This window comes from Mixophyes fleayi, chromosome 2, assembly GCF_038048845.1.
Source record: "Mixophyes fleayi isolate aMixFle1 chromosome 2, aMixFle1.hap1, whole genome shotgun sequence".
NCBI lineage: Eukaryota > Metazoa > Chordata > Amphibia > Anura > Limnodynastidae > Mixophyes > Mixophyes fleayi.
Window position 1 is genome coordinate 66,394,711 of NC_134403.1, and position 23,122 is coordinate 66,417,832.

Genomic DNA, 23,122 nt, shown 5'->3' on the forward strand with positions numbered 1-23,122 from the left:
GTATGTGATTCACGCATCCAGTAAGAGAACAGGTATGTTTGCTTAGCAATATCTTTCCACTAGAACTGAAGTGGAGATTGATTGTGATACATGGCCCATGGGGTCAGACCTTTTTTTTTAACAAGTATAATTGTATAATTATGTATATGACTAGTGGTGATGGAGTCTGAAATAAAGCCATACATGCCAGGTATAAAGTGAAAAAATATAGGGCCTCAATCATTAAGGAACACAAAACGAACGTAAGGTGCGTTTTTATAAAAACACGCGTACATCGGGTATACGGACGTCCGTATTCAACAAGTAGCGGATCTGAAGATACATCTGTTGATGAATACGGATCTAGGGCCGCTCTGCTCTAACAGTCACGTCCAATACATTCAATATATGTGGAATATAACGTCACAAAAGAACGCACAGGAAAAAAAGTGTTCAATTAAGTCTTCTGTTAATAATATAGTCATTAATGACTCCGTATTCTGTTAGTCATTAATGACAAAATGAAAAAACTTCAAAGAGCATATTCAATTGTTGGCGTTACATGTAAAAGTAACGCAGCGTGCGCACTATTACCGTCATTACGGTAATAGTGCGCGTAAATACCGTTATTACGGTACCTTTCACGCTGGATTTCAGCTCGCAGCTCAGGGAGCTGCGAGCTGAAATCCGGCTTAGTATTGCCGTAATAACGGTAATAGTTTTAATGCTGCGGGAAAACGGCAACAATTGAATATCCAAGTGTTTCTGCAGAGTGGAAACAGCTCCCTTTGCAAAACAAAGAATGGCCTTAAAAATATGAACTCTCCGCCATGCTTATGGCTTCTTTAGTACTATTAGTGCTGTGATTGGCCTGATTCTCTGAGTGTTATTATTTTGCCAATTTTTAATGAAATCAGGAAAGATTTGATAAGTAATTCACAGCTGAATTTCAGAAGCGACCGGATCAACCTGCCCATCTCTAACTGCCAGCACCTAACTGGAAAACATGTGTTTGTCATGTTTGTCATTTTTTTTGTAACTCGCCAAAGTTCTTTCACTTTCTTCCTTTCAATTATGATCCTTGGTGCTCCCAAATTAATGGAATAGACTCAATGGAAATGGGTTTGCATAATTGTTTTATTTTATTTGGCACCAATAAAGAAGTATGGGATGAATTTTATGCCTAATCAAACTGCAGGTTACATGGGTGGTCCAGTTTATTACTTGAACATTACGGGAGTCCCAATTAATGACCTAAAAAAAGAAAATGTGAGAAATGTTCATCATTCTAATTTACTTTTAAAGCACCACATGGTCTGTAGCGCTGTACAGTTAAGCTGGTTTTATCTTGAAAATGACTACATACAACATACATATCTATCATACAGTCATAATATTCCTAGTAATACTAATATAGAATAAGGTGAAACAACAAAGCAGGATTTGTCCGGTTATTATCTTAGGGATTAAAGAGCACACAAACAGCCTTGTACCGGTACCATTATGGCAACATGGTGATCATTTCCTCACTGATATTCCAGTTGACTATAGTAAATACATTATCCATCATACGGATATACTTGCAGTTCATTTCTCTATGCACCTTAATGGATCATGTTGCTTAAAGTTGTACATGAAGTTTACTGTAGGTTTTCGACACTTTCTGTCTTGACCATATTTTCACTCCCTTGTTGCAGGTTCCCCCAGGTTGTTCCTCTCCCCCACCAGCTGATATGGTAAGTACAAAATAAATAAACATTTGACTCTTGATCCCCGTATAAACTGTGAGACCATTCTTCTATCTTAGGGTTAGGTAACATGCATTACTCGCAGGACCTCCTGGGACTTGTGGTTTTACAGAAGCTAGGGAGCCATATATTGCCTAAGTCATAGCTTAAAGCAAATATAAATTAGAAGCCTATCAGTTCTATGAAGATCCATTATTGTTTTTGGATTTTAGGGCTATGGTCATGTCTTTGCTCTTTATGTTGCAGGAAAGCATATGGGAGCATATGGGACTACATTAACATTACAGTGCAGTTTTGAAATGTTTCCTGGGGCTTAGAACGACTTCTCTGAACTGGTGATGTTAAGCATACCTATAAGAATGGCATCATAAGCAGTAAGACCAGAGAGCTGTGAATGAGCCTTTAATGTACACTGGTGTATTGAAAATGTTCACAGTAAACGATACACTAGTTGACCAAACCAGACCGGATCATGAACGCAGCCAGCACCACTTCTCACTACCATTCATCCGATATTACAGGGCTGTCTGACATATGGATCAGTGATCCACTTGCTTAGGGTTCCAGCTCATTGCTCACTGCAGGGCTAATGGAGCATCTTGAAGTAAGTCATCTGCCTGACTCTTTTAGCCTGTATTGCTAAAGTAACCTATTCAAAGCCTAAAGCTCCACAAGATCTGAGTTCATGAAAGGTGGATTGAGCACGTCCACTCACATCACATATATTCTATGATGATTTTTTTGATTTTTATAAAATGTATATTATGTTGTTTGTGGTTGGGTTCACAAACTGTGGTTGTGAATGGATTTGGTCCTGTTTATTGAGAAAAGAGGATTGTGTGTATTTGTCTAGAAAAACAATATCCAGCATTTACAGGAATAGGGACTTTTAAGCCAGTTTAAAAACTTTCAGAGAATACATTCAGCGGTGCCAAACCCCATCTATCCTAACACCGCTGCTGTGTCTGTTACATTTACTGAGATCCATAGGGTTAAATCTTATCGAGCAATGACCTGTTCCCTGCTGTATTCACTAACCTGTGTTCTCTGATCCATAGAGAAGAAGAACGGCTCCTGGACCCAGCATCCAGCACATGGTGAGGAAGGGAGGGGGTTAATGGATGCAGGGAAAAGCAGAGAGGCTGGCAAGGAAGGGGTGATAGAAATGAACAGGACGTGGCTGGATTTCTGTGTGAAGTTTTTCTTGGCTGAGATTGAGGAGAGAGTGACACAGCCAGTTCTAGAGAAGAAGATGGGAGGGTGGGAGGGATAGAGAAGGTGGAAGCTATCAGGGGAGAGACTGTTGTTCACTGAAACGCTCAGGACATTAGGGTAACCTGTTTGAGTGCGCTAAAATATATTCAAAGTTACGCTAACCGCAATATTCAAACGAACAATACACACATGAAAATAGACCTGACCCGTGTTGTCTTTTCTAAATCAAAGTGTAACTTTTGTGGGCACACCTTTATTCATGAGAATACATGATGTCACTAGTTCCTAGAGATTTGATAGGCTCACTCTCATAACTATGGGATCAGCCCACCAAAGGCATGGTTGTGCCTCAGTGATGTTGGGGGAATATTGATAGGCTGCCTGTTCATGGATATTAGTTTAATCCCTAAAATGATGGCTGCCTCCTCTGTGTGTAAGCAACAGGTACAGTTTAAATGAGGACTCAAGAACACCCACGCTGCAGGGCTGTGCTGGGCGTCTTATTTCCCGTACATTTGTTTATTTACTTTCCTACACCTAGCTAGATATAATAGTGAAATGATTGTGCATCATTAACCATGGTTTTAAAAATTGCTATTTACATGCATGTGTATCCTACTGTGCTTGTAATTCTGTTACCAGTTCTCATCTGGAATACAGTCCTCAAAAATATTTTGACATTATAGACATAAGGGGTGCCTCCGACCTGTTCATGGTACGATTGTGATTTAGACGCTGCGGCTGGAATCACGGTTCAAGAGTCCAAAGTTCACAATTGTAGCTGATGGTTAGGATATTAAAATGAACTAGAATAAGTTGCCTGTTCAAGCTTAAATGGGAACACTTTATAAAATGTTTTACTCCGGTATAGATAAATAAATTATATATGAAGTGACCCGGTTCATTTTATATAAGAAACTCACCCCTAGTAGCAAACTTTAATTTTGCAGAAAAGCGGATGTGAGGGATCCAACATATAACTGGCATGGGGACACATTATTTGCTATCTGGTAAACAGGCTTAGTAACCTAATTCTGCTTTAAACCTCTGTGAGTTCTGGTACTTCTGCGTGGAGAAACCATTTAGAGATGACCCTAAAATAATAGATGGTTTATACGCCATTGAATTGGAAAGACAGTAATTTCCTATCAGGAAACTTCAACAAGTTATTATTCAGTTCATGCTGACTATGGTTTGTTTTTGCTATTGCTTCTCCTGGATAAACATCGCACAACACTTTTCTCATTAGTGTTTTGCAATACTTTACTGAACGAGAGAAACAATAGGAGGGGCAGAAAGTAATATGTGCTGATCTACACTCCAGTTGAAACTGTAACGCTTCCTTATGGCTGAAAACTGTACACAATTCAATTATATGGTATATGTTGATTATTAAACAACAAATGCTTAAAAATTTTAGTTTGACAGGTCTCCCGGCGCCTCCTCCATGTTGTTTTAATTTAATAAATACTAGCATTGTGTTTTTAAAATCTGTCCTTAGGGAACACTCAGCACAACTAATACGGACATCCTGGAAATGACTTGGGTGTGTTCTTCTCAATATTTTCTTATCTTGGACCCCAAGTGTCCTGGAGTCCATTGTTGGGGGGCTGCCAAGTGTCTGTTGGACTATTATTGGGGGCCCCAGTTGACTGGGTGGCATTGTTGGGGGACAACACTGCCCACTGTAAGAAGTACATCAGTTGTGTCCTAGCATAACTGCAAACAATTACACTTACACTTTAGAAACATGCCATTGCCCGATCATCATCATCATCATCGTCATTTATTTATATAGCGCCACGAATTCCGCAGCACTGTACAGAGAACTCACATCAGTCCCTGCCCCATTGGAGCTTACAGTCTAAATTCCTCATCAGACAGACAGACAGAGAGAAACAGCCATCACAAAGTAGATGGCTGATGTATAAGGGCAAATTGTATTTTGACTTCCCTTAGCAAGTAATCAATGTACGCACATGATAAAATTTAACACACAGACATGGGACTCCATGACCTAGGCGGTCTTGTCATGTTTAGGCATGTGAGAAAACATATTATGGCATTATCCTATAGAAAGTCTGATCTGAATTTTCCCTTTGGCTCTTGGGAGCAAGTCAAGACAGAGACAATTCTGTGTGATGATTATTTTCTATCTTTTGGGTGAGGTGTTGAACAATTATTATTATTTTTTTTCAGAGCTCCACAAAATCTCTCAGCCTCAAACAAAGGAGCTCCCTACCAAGGTGTGTGTATATGTGTGATTTACCATGGTGTGCGAGGGATTTAAATATTCTGGTCATGAAACTGACTCCTGACATGATCTTAGATGCAGACATAAAAGGTTATGAAATGCAGCCCTATAGTAAATACTTGCAGTTGCGTTTTGTTACACTTAATTTAAGGATTGTGCTCTTATGTCTGTATGGTTGCAGCACATGTGGTCACTTAGTGGACTGAACCAGTTTCTGAGAATTGATTAACAAAGAGCCAATATCATCACTTTATACTTCTGGGATGTCACTGGTTCCTGGGGAATTGTTAGACTGTGTTAGTTCAATTCACAAAATGTCTCTTTCCATTGTATGTAGGTGGCTGGTGAACTTTTAAATTAAAAAAACCTGTTTCCTGCTTCCTATCTGTGTATTATTTATTCAAATAAAGTGTGGTGATTATTGTTATCTTGCTCCTATATTAGATGTGAAACAATTTTGTAGTTCTAAATGTTTTTTTGTTTTGTTTTTGATGTAGGAGCTTCAGTCTGGACCATGTGATCCAGCGCAGCTATGACCTGGATCTAACATACATCACTGAGTGTATCATAAGCGTCTTCTTCCCCACCAGCCTGGAGGAGCAGCGATACCGAAGCAACCTGCGCGAGGTGGCGAGCATGCTGAGATCCAAACATGAGGACAAGTACTTGGTAACTCGTAGCGCTGAATGGGTGATTGAGACCTGAAATGGCACTTGTAATACCATTGAATGAAAATGTTTTGTTACATAGTAGGCTCAAGTGTACAAGCCTCTGTAATCCAAATACAAAGGGGTACACATCAACAGTGATTTGTTCAGGGCAATCTACGCATTAGATGACAAGGGAGTGTACAGAATGTTTTAACTAAGAATCTTAAAATATACATGAAACGGTTCTTCTGAGAAAGCATTATATATGCTCAGTGTCTTTTAATTGCAATTGAATTCTTTTGTTTTACAGCTTTTTAACCTATCGAAGAAAAGGCATGATATTAGCAAACTCAACCCAAAGGTGAATATATTAATACAAGTGTTAGCACAAGCAACAATATAGAAACTTTTTATTTGAGGTTTAAGGTTTTCCTCCTTTTAGGTTCAGGACTTTTTCTGGCCGGATTGTCATGCACCATCCCTGGACGTGATCTGTTCCATCTGTAAATCCATGGAAGCCTGGCTGAACAGCGACCCGCAGCATGTAGTAGTCCTACACTGCAAGGTACTGACTAGGATGAGCAATTATTAATCACGGTCATGCATGCAGATTAGAGGGTTGTGCAGTGTGTTATGACCCAAGTTGTTGCTTCTGCCGTATAACATTCAGTTTTTTCCTTGTTCTAGGGAAATCAAGGGAAGACGGGAGTGGTCATTGCATCCTACATGCACTATAGCAAGGTGTCTGCAAGGTATTCTTCTATTCATTTGTATCATCATCCAATTGCATATTAAAGTTATCTTAAACATAAAATACAAGTTGATTCCTATGATAGAACCTTCATTCAGAAATATATTTGTAAGACATTCTAATGGGTTATTAGAGAGAAACCTTTGATGTCACTGAACGTATATTTTACCTATCAAATCCTGTGCTATTGATTCTAGGGATATAGCTACTAAACTGTGGGTTTGAAAAAGTGGAGATGTTGCCTATAACAACCAATCAGATTCTAGCTGTCATTTTGTAGAATGTACTAAATAAATGGTAGCTAGAATCTGATTGGTTGCTATAGGCAACATCTCCTCTTTTTTTCAAACCCGCAGTTTAGTAAATATACCCCTAGGAGACTTTCAGAACAGGAAATAATAGCTTTGACTTTAATAACAAGATTACATAAAGTGTCAAAAGCTGTCCACGTATGGGCTGATGTTGCTGCTCAGTCCAAGCATCAGTATCCCATTCCAGTTTGCTCGCACATGTTCCAAACTGATTTGACTTCAACTCCCCTTATTAGCACAGATGTGATGGACTCTGTACTGAGAATCCCACAGTGATATCCTGTTCCACTCAATCCAACATCTGCAGACATTACTCCCTCAAGCAGTGATTAGCTGTCTTACAAACCTGTTCGTGGTCTAGAGGTGGTACAAAATGAAATGCTACACCTTATTGAATGGCTTGCCACATCCATCCACTTAAGACCAGCCTTGTATTCTACGTTCCTCATGCCAGGCATCACATTGGATCAGCTTGTTTTTTAGGATTAATTGCATGCTGTTTTGCGGGATCTGAAACTTTTTGCCTGATGCTGAGTTGAACTTGCGAATGCCCACAAAGAGAGCGTACCCATATGAACGCATGCAGATGACACCTGTGCCTCCTTACGACTGGAGAGGTGCAACGGGGCAGGTGTCTGACATAAGCCGCGTACTTTAAGGGTGTACTCACACTTATGTGTCTGAGGCAGACCAGCATGAAGACGCATACATGAGCTGTATCTCTCCCGCCCGCTAGAGGGCAGAAGCAAACGCCCGCAGATGATGGTGATTGTTTCCAGCGCTAACTAACCGCTTCTGATTGCAAGTTCACCTCTGAAACGGATAGGTGCTTTCTGCATTGATCATGCATATATTATAGGATATTCATACACAAGAAGAAATATTATATCTGCTGTTTTATATCAAGCCTAATACAGAATGAGCTTTTCTCTGTCATATGTCAACAAAATTTTCTTATGTTTATGACCTGGCTATGTGTGTACGTCTGTACATGTATCTATATGTGACGTCAGCCTGGCGCATACGCTACAGATTCAGAGCTGGACAGATCTTGGGAGGCTTCTAATTCAGCATATGGGCGTAAATAATTTTACAAGCGGCAATTTTAAGCCTGAATTGTGACAAACATGCGTCCAACTCAGCACCAGGCCCTTTGACTCTCAACCCTTATAGAACTACAAGTCCCAGCATGCCCTGCCAGCCGACAACAGCTGTAGAGCATAGCTGGTAAATGCTGTCGGTAATCACACCAATCAAGTAAATGTTTTATAACCAGTCTGTTATAAACCAACATACTCTATGGCAGTCTGTTTGTACTGTTAACTTTATACTCATTGTTTCTTTTATTTAAATTATGAATAGTTTCCATCTGCCATGCTTTGTTATAATGCCTTCCTCCTCTGGTTGTTAATCTCATGCTTGATTTCCATTCCCTGCTTGTAGTGTGGATCAGGCCCTCAGCACTCTGGCCATGAGAAAGTTTTGTGAAGATAAGGCCTCTTCATCGCTTCATCCTTCCCAGCGCAGGTCAGTGAGGGGAGAGTGGTAACCGCAGTGAACCCGGGAACCATATCATTATTCCTGACTCATATACAATGGCCAAACTCTTAAGTAATGTTTTGTTAGTGTGCAGTTGGGAAATTGGAGCCTCTTCCTGCTGTAGCAGAGAACTGCTCAGTAGCTTCGTATCCTGTTATCAGGGACTGTGGAGTGGTATTCACTGAACTTGTTTCCTGCGATAGAGATTGGCAGAAATAGGTCTTATTTCCTTACAGGAGTGACTGCTAGTAAACCAAGATGTAGTAATGTTATGCTGACAATCCTCTCAGTCATGGGGAGGTTTCTGATATGAAATGAAGTCAGGTCTTTTCAGAAGTTATTATCTATAAAATGTTATTTTTCATGTGTGTTGAGCATTTTTGTAAATTAGTTCAGTGTTGTCAACCCTGTGTGAGCCCCTGAACTTTCCCTTCTACCCTTCCAGCTCAATGCAGATCTAGGTGTACATACTGTTTTATATAATTCACTCTTGACAATATTTATATTTTATCAGTTACAAACTAACATCAAGGAAGCAGAGGGGTACATTTATATAATTAATCTATCATCATTATCATCATCACAATTTATTTATATAGCGCCACTGATTCCGCAGCGCTGTACAGAGAACTTATTCACATCAGTCCCTGCCCCATTGGAGCTTACAGTCTAAATTCCCTAGCATACACACAGACAGACAGACAAAGAGACTAGGGTCAATTTTGATAGCAGCCAATTAACCTACTAGTATGTTTTTGAGGTGTGGGAAGAAACTGGAGCACCTGGAGGAAACCCACGCAAATACGGGGAGAACATACAAACTCCACACAGATAAGGCACTTCATGTGCCGTACACTTACTGACCTCTAGTCTGAAAGGGCAGATATGAAGGCTTCAGATTAAAGTAATGCTAATGGTTCAGCGGGTCTTATATATCAGCTGATGGCAGGACTGTGTAATATAAGGGGGCCTTGTGCTAATATGAACACCACCTTTACTGTTTGCTTCTGGTCCTTCAGTCATTGGATAATGACCGGGTCCTTCACCATCTCACCCATGTTATTCTCCCCCTCTCCTCTGTATATTCTCCAAGAATCCAAATCTGAAGAATGTACAAAGTGAGCAAGACTTGAACTCCATGCTGGCTCGCGGCTGATTGGACAAGGCGCATCTTATTGGAAGGGGTGGTGGGGTTTGGGGGAAGGAGGTTGGATGAGATCTTACTGGAGACTGGAGTTTTAAAAGGAATGGAAAAACATTATGTCACTACTCAAAAAACAATATTGTCTATTTCTTCTGTTATTTAAATTACCCCGTTGTCAAATAATATAGGAATTTAACATATTCATTATATGGATTATTTTTTGCAGCTTACTAGATATTGTATAGTTAGGACTGGTACAGATTGGTGTTATTAGATGATATGCTTTACAGTCTGAATCCTGTTGTCTTTGTGCGCAGGTATATCAATTATTTTGGCGGTTTACTGTCCAGTACTATAAAGATCAGCAGTGACATGTTATCCCTGCAGTGTGTGCTGCTGCCAGTCATTCCTGCACTGCAAATGGATGGGGGTAAGTATTCATAACAACAACTATACCTACATAGAAATGACACACTAATAAAAATATACAATATTAAAGTCCAAAATACATGGTAATGTAAATAAAATACATAATATACATAAAATATTGGATTTGAAATAGAGATGAGCGAAACGTTAGAACCTTCACGGAACATTCACCTCCTTCCACATTTGGCTTCAGAATTTCACACATATATAGTGGAGAATTGTGCATAGTCATCAGAATAGTGAAGCAAAAACAGAATTCTAAGATCGCCGGAACTTTGCTCACCTGTAATCTGAAAGTAAATGAATGCTGGTTTTTTCCTATTCTGGTTAATATGCCCCATGTATACTTGTCACCTTTAACTAATGCCACATTGATTTTAAAGATCAGACAAATTGTGTAATTGTCAAAATGTCTGTTAGTATTGTCTCTTGCTCCCATTAGAGAGGAGTTGCAAATAAAAGAGGAGACACAAACAAAAGAAACATTTAAAGTGCATTCATGACCTACACACAGGCAAACATTTTATGCTATGAACCAATATTCATAACAATGCAGCCAATCAGTTCACACGGAATCGGTGACATCATTGAGGCATTTGGGAATTGAAAAGCTGCAGCATCAACGTTACTAGCAGATAAGCTGCATTCTCATTGGCTTAGGATCATACCGCAAAATGACTGCCTCCATTGTGTCTAGATTAAACAAATGAAGGAGCGTCTCTTGATGAAATCATGGTGAAAATGGTGATTATGTTCCAAGGTGCAGCATGAAATTTATAGATAGTTTTTAATGTACAATTGAATCAGACATGTTAATCCAATGTGAGATAATGACTTTTAATTCCTTGAACGTATTAGTTCTCACAGAATCCACAGTTAGGCTGCTCCATTTATTACTGTAAATGTATTGAGGAATTCAGTCTGTTTTTTATATCATTGTTCTGCTATTAATTTCAGCTTACATGGTGTTCATTATACAGTTGTCCCAAGCACACATGTTTCCTATAAACCTTGGCTTCCCTTGACATCTGCTTCACAGGCATATAGTCATATAGTGTGCATTAACCTTGCTCACGTCTCTGAACAAACTCCATCTTGTCCTTTTTGGATGCTGTTCTAGACATTTACTTCCATTGCTCATTGCCATATGGAATTTGAAACTAGCATCCAACTTTTAGTTCGGAAAAAAAAAATCCTAAATAAATATCACTGTGCCAATTGTAATTAAAACATATGCAACTAATACTTGCTGCTATAAAGTTAGAATATAGAATGAGAGTGCAGGTTTCCAGCCCTGAGTCACTTCACTTCCCTTGTGGTGTGTGCATACCAATCATAATCACGCATATGTCAGACATCTGCTTGGTGTTAGCGCAGCATGCAGCGTAGCAGTCCATTCTTTGTCAGTTTCAGTGTTGTCATTTGATTTACTGTTTAACATCATTTTGATGACTTTTTATATATATATTTATTTGTGATCTTTTTAGTATCTAATATATTTATACTGTAAGAGATCGCTGCCGGAGGTACAAATCAACACTTTAGTTGCCAGGTTGTAGCAAACAGTATTTTTTTAAAGGAAAATTAAGCATAACATATATGTTGCTTTATAGGAATCACTACTGGGACAACAGCAACAGTTTCATGGGGGTATATTTGCTAAACTGCGAGTTTGAAAAAGTGGAGATGTTGCCTATAGCAACAAATCAGATTCTAGTTCTAATTTATTTAGTACATTCTAAAAAATGACAGCTAGAATCTGATTGGTTGCTATAGGCAATATCTCTACTTTTTCAAACCCGCAGTTTAATAAATATACCCCATAATCTTTTAAGAGCTGAGAATTTGAGAACATTCAGGAAACTCATTTCCTGGATTCAGGACACTTTTTGCAGCTCTGCCTACATTCATAATGCAATGGCTAACACTATGATAGCTAATTAGTTTCCAATCTCAGGTGACTTGAGTCCTATCACAGTATGGACATTTTTACACATATATTTGTGTATACTACAATATGGGTATTAACATTTTTCAACTTGTTTTACAAGTAAGGCACATCAGTTAAAATAGGCCTTGCCTTTATCTGCTATTCATTATCACAGCTTTATCGGTTTGTTGTGTGAAGAAAGTTGTACTGCATTAGTGTATGTGTAGGGTGACTTTTATGGGTTTTATACATTTCATGTCACAAGAGTGTCCAGATCATAGAGCAGACCTAATAACATCTCATCATGGCTGAACTACTACTCGCTTCTGTTTGGGGCAAAACACTTAAGCTACAAACCACAAGAAAAAGTACAACTTGAAATTAGTTTGTTAATGAGAGGATTAATGCATCTTCACCATAAGAATACATGGAAGAACATGCAGAAATAAGTTAGATAGGACTGAAATTATAAGTGTAGCTATAAACAATTGACTACAAGTTATAAAATGAAGGGGGGAAAAAACACAGTAAATATTGCAAATAAATACTTGATGTCAGATCTGGGCTCCTCTAATTAGACCAGGGGGTAAATGTATCAAGTTGAGAGTTTCCGGCGGGTTTGAAAAGTGGAGATGTTGCCTATAGCAACCAATCAGATTATAGCTGTCATTTTGTAGAATGTACTAAATAAATGATAGCTAGAATCTAATTAGTTTTTCAAACCTGCCGGAAAACTCTCAGCTTGATACATTTACCCCCAGGTCTGGACATCATGTGGCTCTCCACGTGTTGTGAAACTACCCCAGTTCCAGAATACCCTGCCAACTCTCATCTGGCAAAGCATGCAGGGGCTTATAGTTCATAGCACTTGGAGAGCTGCAGGTTGTTCAGGGCTGGATTAGACGTTTTAGCCCATTGAGCCACCCATGTTTGAACTCCAATTTATCCCTAATGGATTTCTGCTGCAGATCTATATACAGTCACCTTCTGTTATCTCGCCATATGTCTACCATCTGCAGTAATAAAGCGGTGGTATTTAACCTGTGTCACAGTAATTATTTTGTTTTGTTATATCACTCATATACATTCCTTTCCATGCCACATTAAATGCCAGGAATGCCAGGTCTTGACTTTCTCCATCTGGTGTGTTCACTAATTGTTTTATTTATTGTGTCTCTTCCTCAGGATTCTGCCCCTTTCTGAAGATCTACCAGTCCATGCAGCTTGTCTACACCTCTGGAATTTAGTAAGTTCAATGCCTGAATCCTAGCAAGGTTTATTGTGATGTTTTTAATGTATCACTGCTGCTAACCCTTCTTATTCCTCTTCTGTAGCTTAAGCCTTGGAGACGGCACAGGCCAGAAACGTCAACTGTGTATTAGCTTGGAGCCGGCCTTGCTCCTAAAAGGTGATATCATGGTAAGTACCAGTGTGAGTTAAGGTGACATGTGTCTCATTCTTGGTAACATTATGGGATGGAGAGTATAAAATAGCCATAGGAACATCACATAATCTGAAGTCTCTGTCATTAATATCTTTGCACTGAGCAATAACAGCTGTAACATTATGTCTTTCCCACAAAGTTATAACTATGTTTGGTGGATCTTGAGGCATAGGATAGAGAGTGATGGACAAAAGAGGTACAAATTATATAGTTAACAAAATTGTTTTGTCAGCTTAATTTTTGAAAGCCCTTGTGAACTGACTGCCGTGGCAAATACAGTTTTATCAATGCAACGTTTTTAAGTGTATCTGCTGCCTACGCACAGTGGAGGCGGTTATTTTGTGGACTGGATCAAAATTTCTGAGAATGCAACCTATCAATTCACTAGAAACCAGTGACATCACTGAGTTGCCTACAGCACAAATGTAATTTTGTCATGACATGTCCCAGTTTATACAGGTGTGTACCTGCACCAACATGGGGTCGACTGTTAGATTGCAAAACCTTGTTCCTTCTGATAGGACAAATCTGGCGTGTTGCACAAACTATGTGCAGTTTTTTATACAAACTGCATTAATGGGTGCAATTCAACCAATGTAATAACATTCAGATAGTTGGTCAAATAGGTGCAATTGTTCAAAACGAATGGACCCGAATAGATTTAGCTGTACAGCTGTTTTATTTGCATAAGATACACATTTTCTTACTGGGGCTGAAAATACACAAGATAGTCAAGTCAGGAGCAAGGGCTGCAAATACTCAAGATAGCTAAGTCAGGAGCAAGGGCTGCAAATACACAAGATAGCCAAGTCAGGAACAAGGGTTGCAGATACACAAAATAGCCAAGTCAGGAACAAGGGTTGCAGATACACAAGATAGCCAAGTCAGGAGCAAGGGCTCCAAATACACAAGATAGCCAAGTCAGAAGCAAGAGCTCCAAATACACAAGATAGCCAGGTCAGGACCATGGGATGCAGATACTCAGGATAGCTAGGTCAGGAGCAAGGGCTGCAGATACACAAGATAGCCAAGTGAGGAGCAAGGGCTGCAGATACACAAGATAGCCAGGTCAGGCACAAGGTCTGCAGATAGACAGGGTAAAGGTCTTTTTGCTGGAGAACCAAATACAAGTAGCACACAGGTAAGTATCAAGGAGTCGCTATGCTATTTGTGCACAATTCTAACTCCTGATAATTTTATGAGCTTGCTACAACAAATTGAATATCAGACCTGCCAATTTAAAAGGGACAAGTTAGTGCATCATGCTTTTGTCTCCAGGGTAAGAGGTAGCACACTGCAAAATATTTCCTTTGGTGCTGCATGATGGAAAGTGAAAGTTTTAAACTAGAGCCACACTACTTATATACAGTACAGTAACTAGTATGACTATACAGTACATATAATTAATATTTACAAGTATATAACTAAATGCATACCTGAAATGCATGTTTTTTTTAAGTGCATACTTTTTGAAGCACAGAAGTGAATACTTAGTATGCATACTATGGGAAAAGTGATACACTGCTAAATTTCAAATGTAAATATTTAAGTACATTGTAGGCAAAAGAAATATCATGTACATTATATTTAACTATCCTGATAAATATCTCCATACCTCCATAAAGCCTCACATTCTGTCCCAAGGCCATTGTACTTCTATAGCCAATATGCACCATATAGTGAATATAACCTCACATTGCCAGTATATATAGCCAATAGGCATGTATGGTTGTATACTATGAAATGTAGACTCATCTCATTCAATCCTCTTCTCCCATTGCCTTCCCACTATGATTCAGCGAGTGCTTGTCCTTTTTGGTCCTCAGGAGCAGTGGTGGTGGTAGTGATTGCTTCACCCCCTAACTCCTTGTTCACGCTTCTGCTTATTTAAAAGCAAATCAGGGAATTTAGGGGCTCTTGGGGGCCATAACAATGGTGTCAGTGGAGACATGGCTTGGCCAATATGTCAAATTTGGGGAAACAATGAGGAAACACTGGGGAAATTGCAATGTGCCACTCCCCAATCACTGTAAGAGACTGAGATAGGGTCACAAACGTCAGAGTTGGCAGGCATGGAATACGATCTGCTTTGTCTAATTGCCAATTTTGTGTCTGCTCTGACAATAAACATCTGTGTGTGTTTGTCACAGGTGAAATGCTATCACAAGCGCTGCAAGCCTCACGAGAGAGAAGTGCTCTTCAGACTCCAGTTTCATACGTGTACAATTCATAACACACATCTGTGCTTCAGTAAAGACCAGCTGGACTGCGCCAACACAGGTGAGACACAACTGACATACAGTGTACTGTCAGACAGTGGTCTGTCATCTACTGAAAAATAAAAGTAGTGACGGACACTTGTTATATAGACCTTAAAAAGGGAAGAGTTAGATGAGAGAGTTTTAGCACAGAGCAGTGTAATCAGCAGATTGTATAGGTTCCTGTTGGTGATTTAGGGGTAAAGGACAGACCACGGGTGGTCTGTTCTCTGATTCCGTTGGTATTATCTTAACAACAGGATATCCTTTGAAATTAAAAGTAGAGGATGTAGTGCTTTCATAGGATTTCATCGCATTTTAGGATGTCACTGAGCTATATTTAAAGATCATACTATTATTATTCTGTCTTTCATGTAGGCTTGTAAACTAGGTCCAGCTAAAGTACCGTGTGACATATTAACTATTCAGGATTGCCAAAATTGTAATCCAATTTGCAGGGACCTTCTGCTAGGCATATGCATCTATCTATACTGGACGTAGATAACTATTCTATTGAACGGATGCTGGCCCCTGGAGATTAGCATAACTATCTCTGTTATCTAAATATGAAAATAAAGTGGTTGGCGGAGAAGACTTCTGTGTCATAAACAGTACTGGGTTGTGGACATGATGCTCCACCTAACATTGCTTACACCCAATTATAACACACACACACACATATACAGTATATAAAGATTAGTATATACCAGCATTCCCATGAGCAGTGGTCTCCTTCACCCTGTCTGATGTCCCTTCTCTTTGGTAAACCTATCACTACCTATCACTATAACGGTCCTGCCCCCCCTTTTATCTACCACCTCTTCCAGACTTCCCCTGCCTCCCTTAGTCTTGGCTTAAAGAACTCTGATATGATGGCTTCATATGGGATAAAGGTGGCTTGGGGAAGACACATGGTTTCATCAGGAGAATCTGGTTGCATAATGATCTGTTATGGTAGTATGATGAGTCTACATGCTGGCATGATTAGAGTATGTCACGTGTGCCTGGTGGTGTGATGGTGCATGCTGGGCCTATATGATTACCTGATGAGTCTATATGGAGACATAATTGGGCTGTATAGTATCATGATTTGGAGGTCACTATATGACTTCATGAAGGAGCTACATGATGGCATTTTCTGCTTGTTCTACAGTACAATGACATGGCTGTATGTTGTCATCAGCTCATAACAGGCAGCATCTGGGTCACTGCTAATATTTTATATATACATTTCCAAATAAATGTACACAAATTTAGTACGATGGTCCCTTATTTCATTCAGTCCTAGGAAGAGAAACTAGTGACTTGGTACAGAGTTTAAAGTCTTGTTTGGTCTTGGTGTTAAATGTATTAACTTACAACTTTTACAAGTCGCCGCTATTCGGCGAGTTTGCAGTGAAAATTTAAAGCGGCAATGGCTTCAGAATCAAAACAATGCCTTTAAAGCCATTGCTGCTTTAAATTTTCACTGCAAAATCGACGAATAGCGCCCACTTTCAAAAATTTAGAAGTTAATACATTTAACTCTTGGTGTTATAAGAGACAGACTTGTGCTCATATTAGAGGGGTTTTTGAATGAAATGTTAAATAGAACTTTGACTGAAGCTGCTGCTCCAGTCATGGAATTAACCCCATATATTCTTACAATATTGTTTACTGGTCTAATATTGATGGTATTAAAGTATCACCCCAAGTTCATTGGCATTTGTTGCCCTTCCCTTCTCCAAGATGACAGATTCCCGGATAATGCCGCTGTAGAATTTATATTTTCCTCTGGACAAGACAAAACTAAAGGTAAGAGTGTCTATATGTAGCACATTTCCCATCATGATCTATGCATTTCTGAAGTACCGTTTGCCACTCAATCGGCATGTGGTCCTGCTGTATAAATGTTTACTCTTGCATTAGAATATATGTCCGGCTTTCCCATAATACACAACCATATTGTGATTAATCCCCAACAGTTTTGTATAACTGACCCGTCCACCTTATTTTATCTCTTACAAACACATCTGTCTGCCACCTACACAACACTCATCTGTTATGTCTGCCTTCCTTCCTGTGGTCCTCTGACCCCCCCCCATGTCTCTATATCTCCCACATTAAAGGGCGAGAGGTATTCCATAAGGATCCCAGCATTTCAGTGGATTATGACATCACTGATCCACTTGTCCGTTTCGACTCCTACGAGAACCTCAATGCTAACCACGAGGACAGTCTGGAGGGTGAGTTTACCATATGTGATATACAAGCACTCAGCCAAAGAAGTGTTTAATGTAGAACACTGAGATCGGTTTAATGCATTGTCACTTGTGCATATTACCCTGGGGGAGAGACTTAGAGTATTAGTCACTTCCTTTGAAATGATTAGCAAATAAGCAATGTTCCCATAGACCCCTTTAAATTGTAAATGTGGTTAATATTACAGTGGCCTAAACTTACTGTGTTTTTTTTTCCAAAGCTATTACATTTTTAATGGATACAAGTCTTTCATCTATATGTGACTAATGCTGGTGACTCTTTGAGAAAAAACACAGACTGGATGCAGAAATAATTTAGTCTAGTCTGGTTTTGCACAAGCATTTCTAGACATAAATATATAATTTAAGCTGTAATAAAAGCAGATGAATTCTGGTGATATGTGTATGTTACAGTTAAAGTGCCAAATTTAGGTATTATATACAGTACTGGAGCCTACATTTTACCTGTAACAATAGTGTCCATTTAAACTCTTAGGACCTGATAGAGTTGGACACAAGTTTAACTGCAGGCTGCAAAAATCTGCTTTGTGTCCTGTGCATGCATAATTCCACAAAACTATCTAATAGCAAAAAATATACACCCAAACACCAAATATTGTATTATTTTATTCCCTAATCCACAGGAAATCTTCTTTTTTTCTAACTGGATATAATAAAAAGCCTGAAAAAAAAATGAAATCATTGCGTTTTCTAATTTGTTCCGACAGTTGCCTGAATCTTTGGTGTAAATATCTGTGAAGGCTACAGGGAACCATTTATAAATAGCAATTCATAATTTAGCTTTAGTGTTCTCTTAAGAAACTAGAAAACACCACAAAGGAAACGCACAGCTATGCTACAAGTGTTATATGGGAACTAAAGCCATGCAGTTATTTTTCTAACTGTCTCCAAAGCTACCTTAAAGTAACCATTTTGCTATGTGCCTAGTAATTCTGATTGACTGCCAAGAAATTAATAATATCATTGATGGGGTTTATTCAACACAGAGCTCTAAAATGCTATACTTTATTACAGTCAGTTGTAGAAGAAAATAAAACGTGGGGTCCCCCAAGTTTATGCATTGGCTCCGTTCTGCTGTGTCACAGTTCTGCAAACTTTATTTTCTTTTGATATTTTAATATAATTACTTATTTGTAATGCGCCAGACAATCGTGCAAGTACAGATAGGGACATACTTATTACAGTAAGCAAAATCACAAATACATGAGGCAGTTACACATAAAATGGGCATATATGTGTGAGTATCTCTTGCAAGTCTTAAACATTTAACATTCTTTTATCCTGCAATTATATTTTGCTTTGATTTTGTATCATTTCCTTATGTTATTCTTATATAATTCTTTCTTGTTCTTCTTTTACATCTTTAATTGTTTGTTTATGTCTAGATCTTAGTCACACTCGTGGGCCGTTGGATGGCAGCCTATATGCCCGTGTGAACAAGAAGAGCACACCTTTGGCATCCACTAATGGAAGCCCTGAGCAGCATGGGCGTCTGCTCTCTGTTAGCAGTGATTCTGGGCACTCCTCTGCTCCTACAGAGAGGTTGGAGGAAACTCCGCGGAAATCTTTGCCAACAGCAGCTGAGCAAGACGACCTAAATAAACTATTGGGTGGTTTTGGGGTCGCTGTAAAGCAAGAGGGAGAGCCACAGTACTCCCAGCTGCTCAAACATGAGCAAGCAATTACACATAATGGACATCAAAGACAAAAAATGGAGGAAAGACCCCAAGATTTGCAACATCGAGATCATCAGGAAGGGATGAATCAGAACATTCAGGCAAAGATGAGCAGAGAAGCAAAGCTCCAGTACTCGCCACAATGGTCTGGAGTGTCTGATGATGGAGTATCCCAAAGTTTGCCCTTGACCTCACCATCTTGGGAGGAGCAGAGAGAATCATCTTGTGACACTCACTGGGAAGGCCAGAGAGATCATGAGGCAGCCATACTGGAAGAAGAGATGGGGCAGTTTGGAGGTCTAGCAGTGTATCCAGGAAGGAGACCTCTATTGTCTAGGCACTGTTCCTGTAGATTAGGGTATGCTGGTCCCAATATTGAGGGACCGCCTAACAGATCTTACTTCAGAGCAGAAGGTATCCTTGATCCTCGGAATGCACCAGGAACAGGTGCGGTATTACAAGGTGGCCACTATCCAGGAATGTATGGAGATCAAGAGAGAAGGAGGTTGTACCGCTCATTGTCTGAAGGTCCCCAGCATTATCCCAACCAGACACACAGCCCACCAAAGAGAGGCAGTTTGAGAGAAAACCGTCAGTACATATGCCAACCTCCTCGTCATGAGCCTGTTTTGCCTCCAATATGCCCCTGTTCTCACTGTCAAAGCACCGCTTGCTACCCTGTACCCAATATGTGGTCTCTGGAAGGAGGCAAAATACCACCAATGCAACCTTTTCATCGTGGAGAGCTCCCGTCACACTTGTCCCAGCCTTATGGACAAGGTTTACAACCCAACCATGATATTCCACCTCCCTTCCAGATTCCTCTGGATAAGATGCACTATGGATTCTCTATTCCACATGGTGAAGATTCACTACATTTTAGCCATTTCACTGACACTGGATATGGACATGTTTACCCACATTTCCTGCACCCTTCTTATCTCCCAACTAATTGCCCCCCTAATGGTTATGGCTCCCACTCCTATTCAACATGTATGTCCTCCTATAATCCAGCTGGCCGTCAGTCTCCATCAGGCTTGGTGTCTCCTATTGTTACCTCCAGTTGTGCCCCTAGGAGAATGAGTGGTGATACCATATCTGCCGGCAGCACCGGTGAGCTGACACCCCCACAGCAACAGCAACAAGGTGAGTAGTGTGCAACTAAACGTTGTTTGCAAATATGTGCAGTAATTGGTTCACATGTGACTTGTGTGAGCTAAAATGAGCTCTCAACTTAAGAAATGTTGAAATGCCACAGCTGTCATGTCATTAGTCTCACTAATTTAAGATATGGTTTAAGAGGTCAACAGGCTAAAAAAGAATGTGCACACCCAGTGAAACATATTTGTAACTTAGTCATCCTTTAAGCACGTCTGTGCCAATTTTAATGCATAGGAGCCACAGCCAGTGTGCTTAAAGGTGGTGAGTGCGTTTGACATATGGGGTATATTTACTAAACTGCGGGTTTGAAAAAGTGGAATTATTGCCTATAGCAACCAATCAGATTCTAGCTGTCATTTTGAAGAGTGCACTAAATAAATGACAGCTAGAATCTGATTGGTTGCTATAGGCAACCTCTCCACTTTTTCAAACCCGCAGTTTAGTAAATCTGGTGTGTAACCAGCGCTTGCACCTTTATAAAAGCATTGTGTTTTACTCCAGTGGGTAACTGACCTAAATGTGTGCAGGTCATGATGCTGACAACAGTGCTAACTTTTTGCTTTACATGGTATCAGCTCTGCAGTGATAAGTGCGTCATAGGAAAAAAATATCTCTGTAACAAGTAGTCGGCATGATCTTTATACCCTATTTGTATTTTGTTTTTTGCATTTCTGTTATCTGCAAACATGGATATACTGCATAAATTAAACCTTTTAGAAGTGTTGTTGTGGAGACAGCTCATCAGCTGCATAATTTATAGTTCTTAAGGGGATTGTTAATGAATTGGAGCCATAGAGTGCGGGTTGGCTGGCTAATTAATAAGAACAAGCACAACGATGAGGAGAAATGTCATTGTGTTTAACAATGAGTTGAAGAGCAAATTGGGAGCACGAACCTGTGTAAAGGAGATATATTCACTTCCAAACATCAGAGAACAATAATTGAAATTACACTGACTTTCCCAATCCATGTGTAGTAAAATGCTCATGATCATCCATCTGCCCTGTTCTGCCAGTTAAGCTGGGTACACACTACAGAAATTTCAACCAACTTTTTTTGCAGAGCGATTTTACATGCGATCGATGGTCCGATCGCTCAATCCATGGACTGCATACACACTAGCCTTGTTTAGGACGATAAAGGGAAGAGCGGACGTCCCTTTAGCAACTTTTTACAGCCATGTTGTCGTGAGCAATGACTGTAATTTCATACTCACTGTTGTGGATCGGTCAGAAATTTATACACACTACACAACGGAAACAAGATTGGAACGAAAATATTAAACGGTACGACCAACCAAACGAGGCGACAATCGTCCATTTGGGCAAACTTTCGACCATCGTGTTACTACACACACTGACCCGACTTTTGAACGAGCGGTCGTATGTCGGCTGATTGAGACGATTATTGGACGAAAACCGTGTAGTGTGTACCCAGCTTAACAAGGCATTTTCAAATGATGGGGGTTTGAGTTTGGAGCAAGGTCAAATAGGTGCTTCAGACTCTATTAAAGTGATTAAAATAGCAAATATTCCCGGATAGTACAATGGAGATTTGAAAGGAGAGAAAGCAGGCTATCAGGATAACGGATAAGCATCTGGTTAGGAACATAAACTGAACTGAGAGAAGAATGAAAAAGAGTCATTAATAGGAATACTGCCAATATACTTGATTGTATGCATAGCCCAACATCTTGGAAATATGGGTCCTGAGTCATTAAGGAAAGTAAAGCATAAAAAAGGAATAACTTTGCACCTGGGCAAAATCATGTTGCATTGGAGAGGGAGGTAAATTTAAATTGTGGGGACAGATTTATAGTTTGGATAGGGCATGTCCTAGATTAACTTTAAATTTCAGTGTAAAAATAAAGCTATCAAGTATCTGTGTGCTACATGAAAAAACAGCCAGTATTTAACTGATGTGAAAAATAATATACTAATTTGCACCCCTTGCATTGTAACATGGTTTGTCCTGGAGAACATTTACTCCTTTTTTAGCCTTACTTTCCTTAATGACTCAGGCCCATGGTGCTATAACAAAGGGGAACATTTGGGAAAGAGATTACAATTATCCTGGGCTACACACAGCTTTCCATGGTTGCGTAAGTAGCTGTAGAAGGGTATAGGAAGAAAATGGGAACGGTCACCACATAGTTGGAGAGAGCCTCCCTTGACTACATGACTTGGGCTTCAAGTTATGGGCTAAACCACAAATGGATAAATGAGAGTTGGAAGGCGAAGAGATGGAGAAAACCTCCTTCAATACGGTTAGTGCTAAGAACAATAGTTAGGAATAATCATCATCATCATTTATTTATAATAATGCAAATTTAGTATGAAAACAGATGTATCATTATACTTGCAGTATTTGGC

The 23,122-nt window shown here is 39.6% G+C and overlaps 1 protein-coding gene and 1 long non-coding RNA gene across 4 annotated transcripts in view; one reads left to right on the forward strand and one right to left on the reverse strand.

The window, feature by feature from the left end:
* Window positions 1-23,122, forward strand: part of TNS2 (tensin 2) — a 104,673-nt gene that overhangs the window by 60,298 nt on the left and 21,253 nt on the right. For all 3 annotated transcript variants that reach the window (XM_075199156.1, XM_075199158.1, XM_075199157.1), the window contains exons 4-18: window positions 1,677-1,715; window positions 2,786-2,824; window positions 5,142-5,188; window positions 5,694-5,865; window positions 6,157-6,207; window positions 6,289-6,411; window positions 6,534-6,598; window positions 8,352-8,435; window positions 9,909-10,021; window positions 13,136-13,196; window positions 13,285-13,369; window positions 15,545-15,674; window positions 17,381-17,446; window positions 17,761-17,877; window positions 19,299-20,735. In XM_075199156.1, the coding sequence (XP_075055257.1) occupies window positions 1,677-1,715; window positions 2,786-2,824; window positions 5,142-5,188; window positions 5,694-5,865; window positions 6,157-6,207; window positions 6,289-6,411; window positions 6,534-6,598; window positions 8,352-8,435; window positions 9,909-10,021; window positions 13,136-13,196; window positions 13,285-13,369; window positions 15,545-15,674; window positions 17,381-17,446; window positions 17,761-17,877; window positions 19,299-20,735 (2,629 nt within the window). The remainder of the gene's footprint in view (window positions 1-1,676; window positions 1,716-2,785; window positions 2,825-5,141; window positions 5,189-5,693; window positions 5,866-6,156; window positions 6,208-6,288; window positions 6,412-6,533; window positions 6,599-8,351; window positions 8,436-9,908; window positions 10,022-13,135; window positions 13,197-13,284; window positions 13,370-15,544; window positions 15,675-17,380; window positions 17,447-17,760; window positions 17,878-19,298; window positions 20,736-23,122) is intronic.
* LOC142141071 (uncharacterized) lies at window positions 1,099-3,006 on the reverse strand. The gene is made up of 2 exons (XR_012688610.1): window positions 2,766-3,006; window positions 1,099-1,233 (listed from the first exon to the last, which is right to left on the reverse strand). It is a non-coding gene; the product is annotated as an uncharacterized LOC142141071 (long non-coding RNA).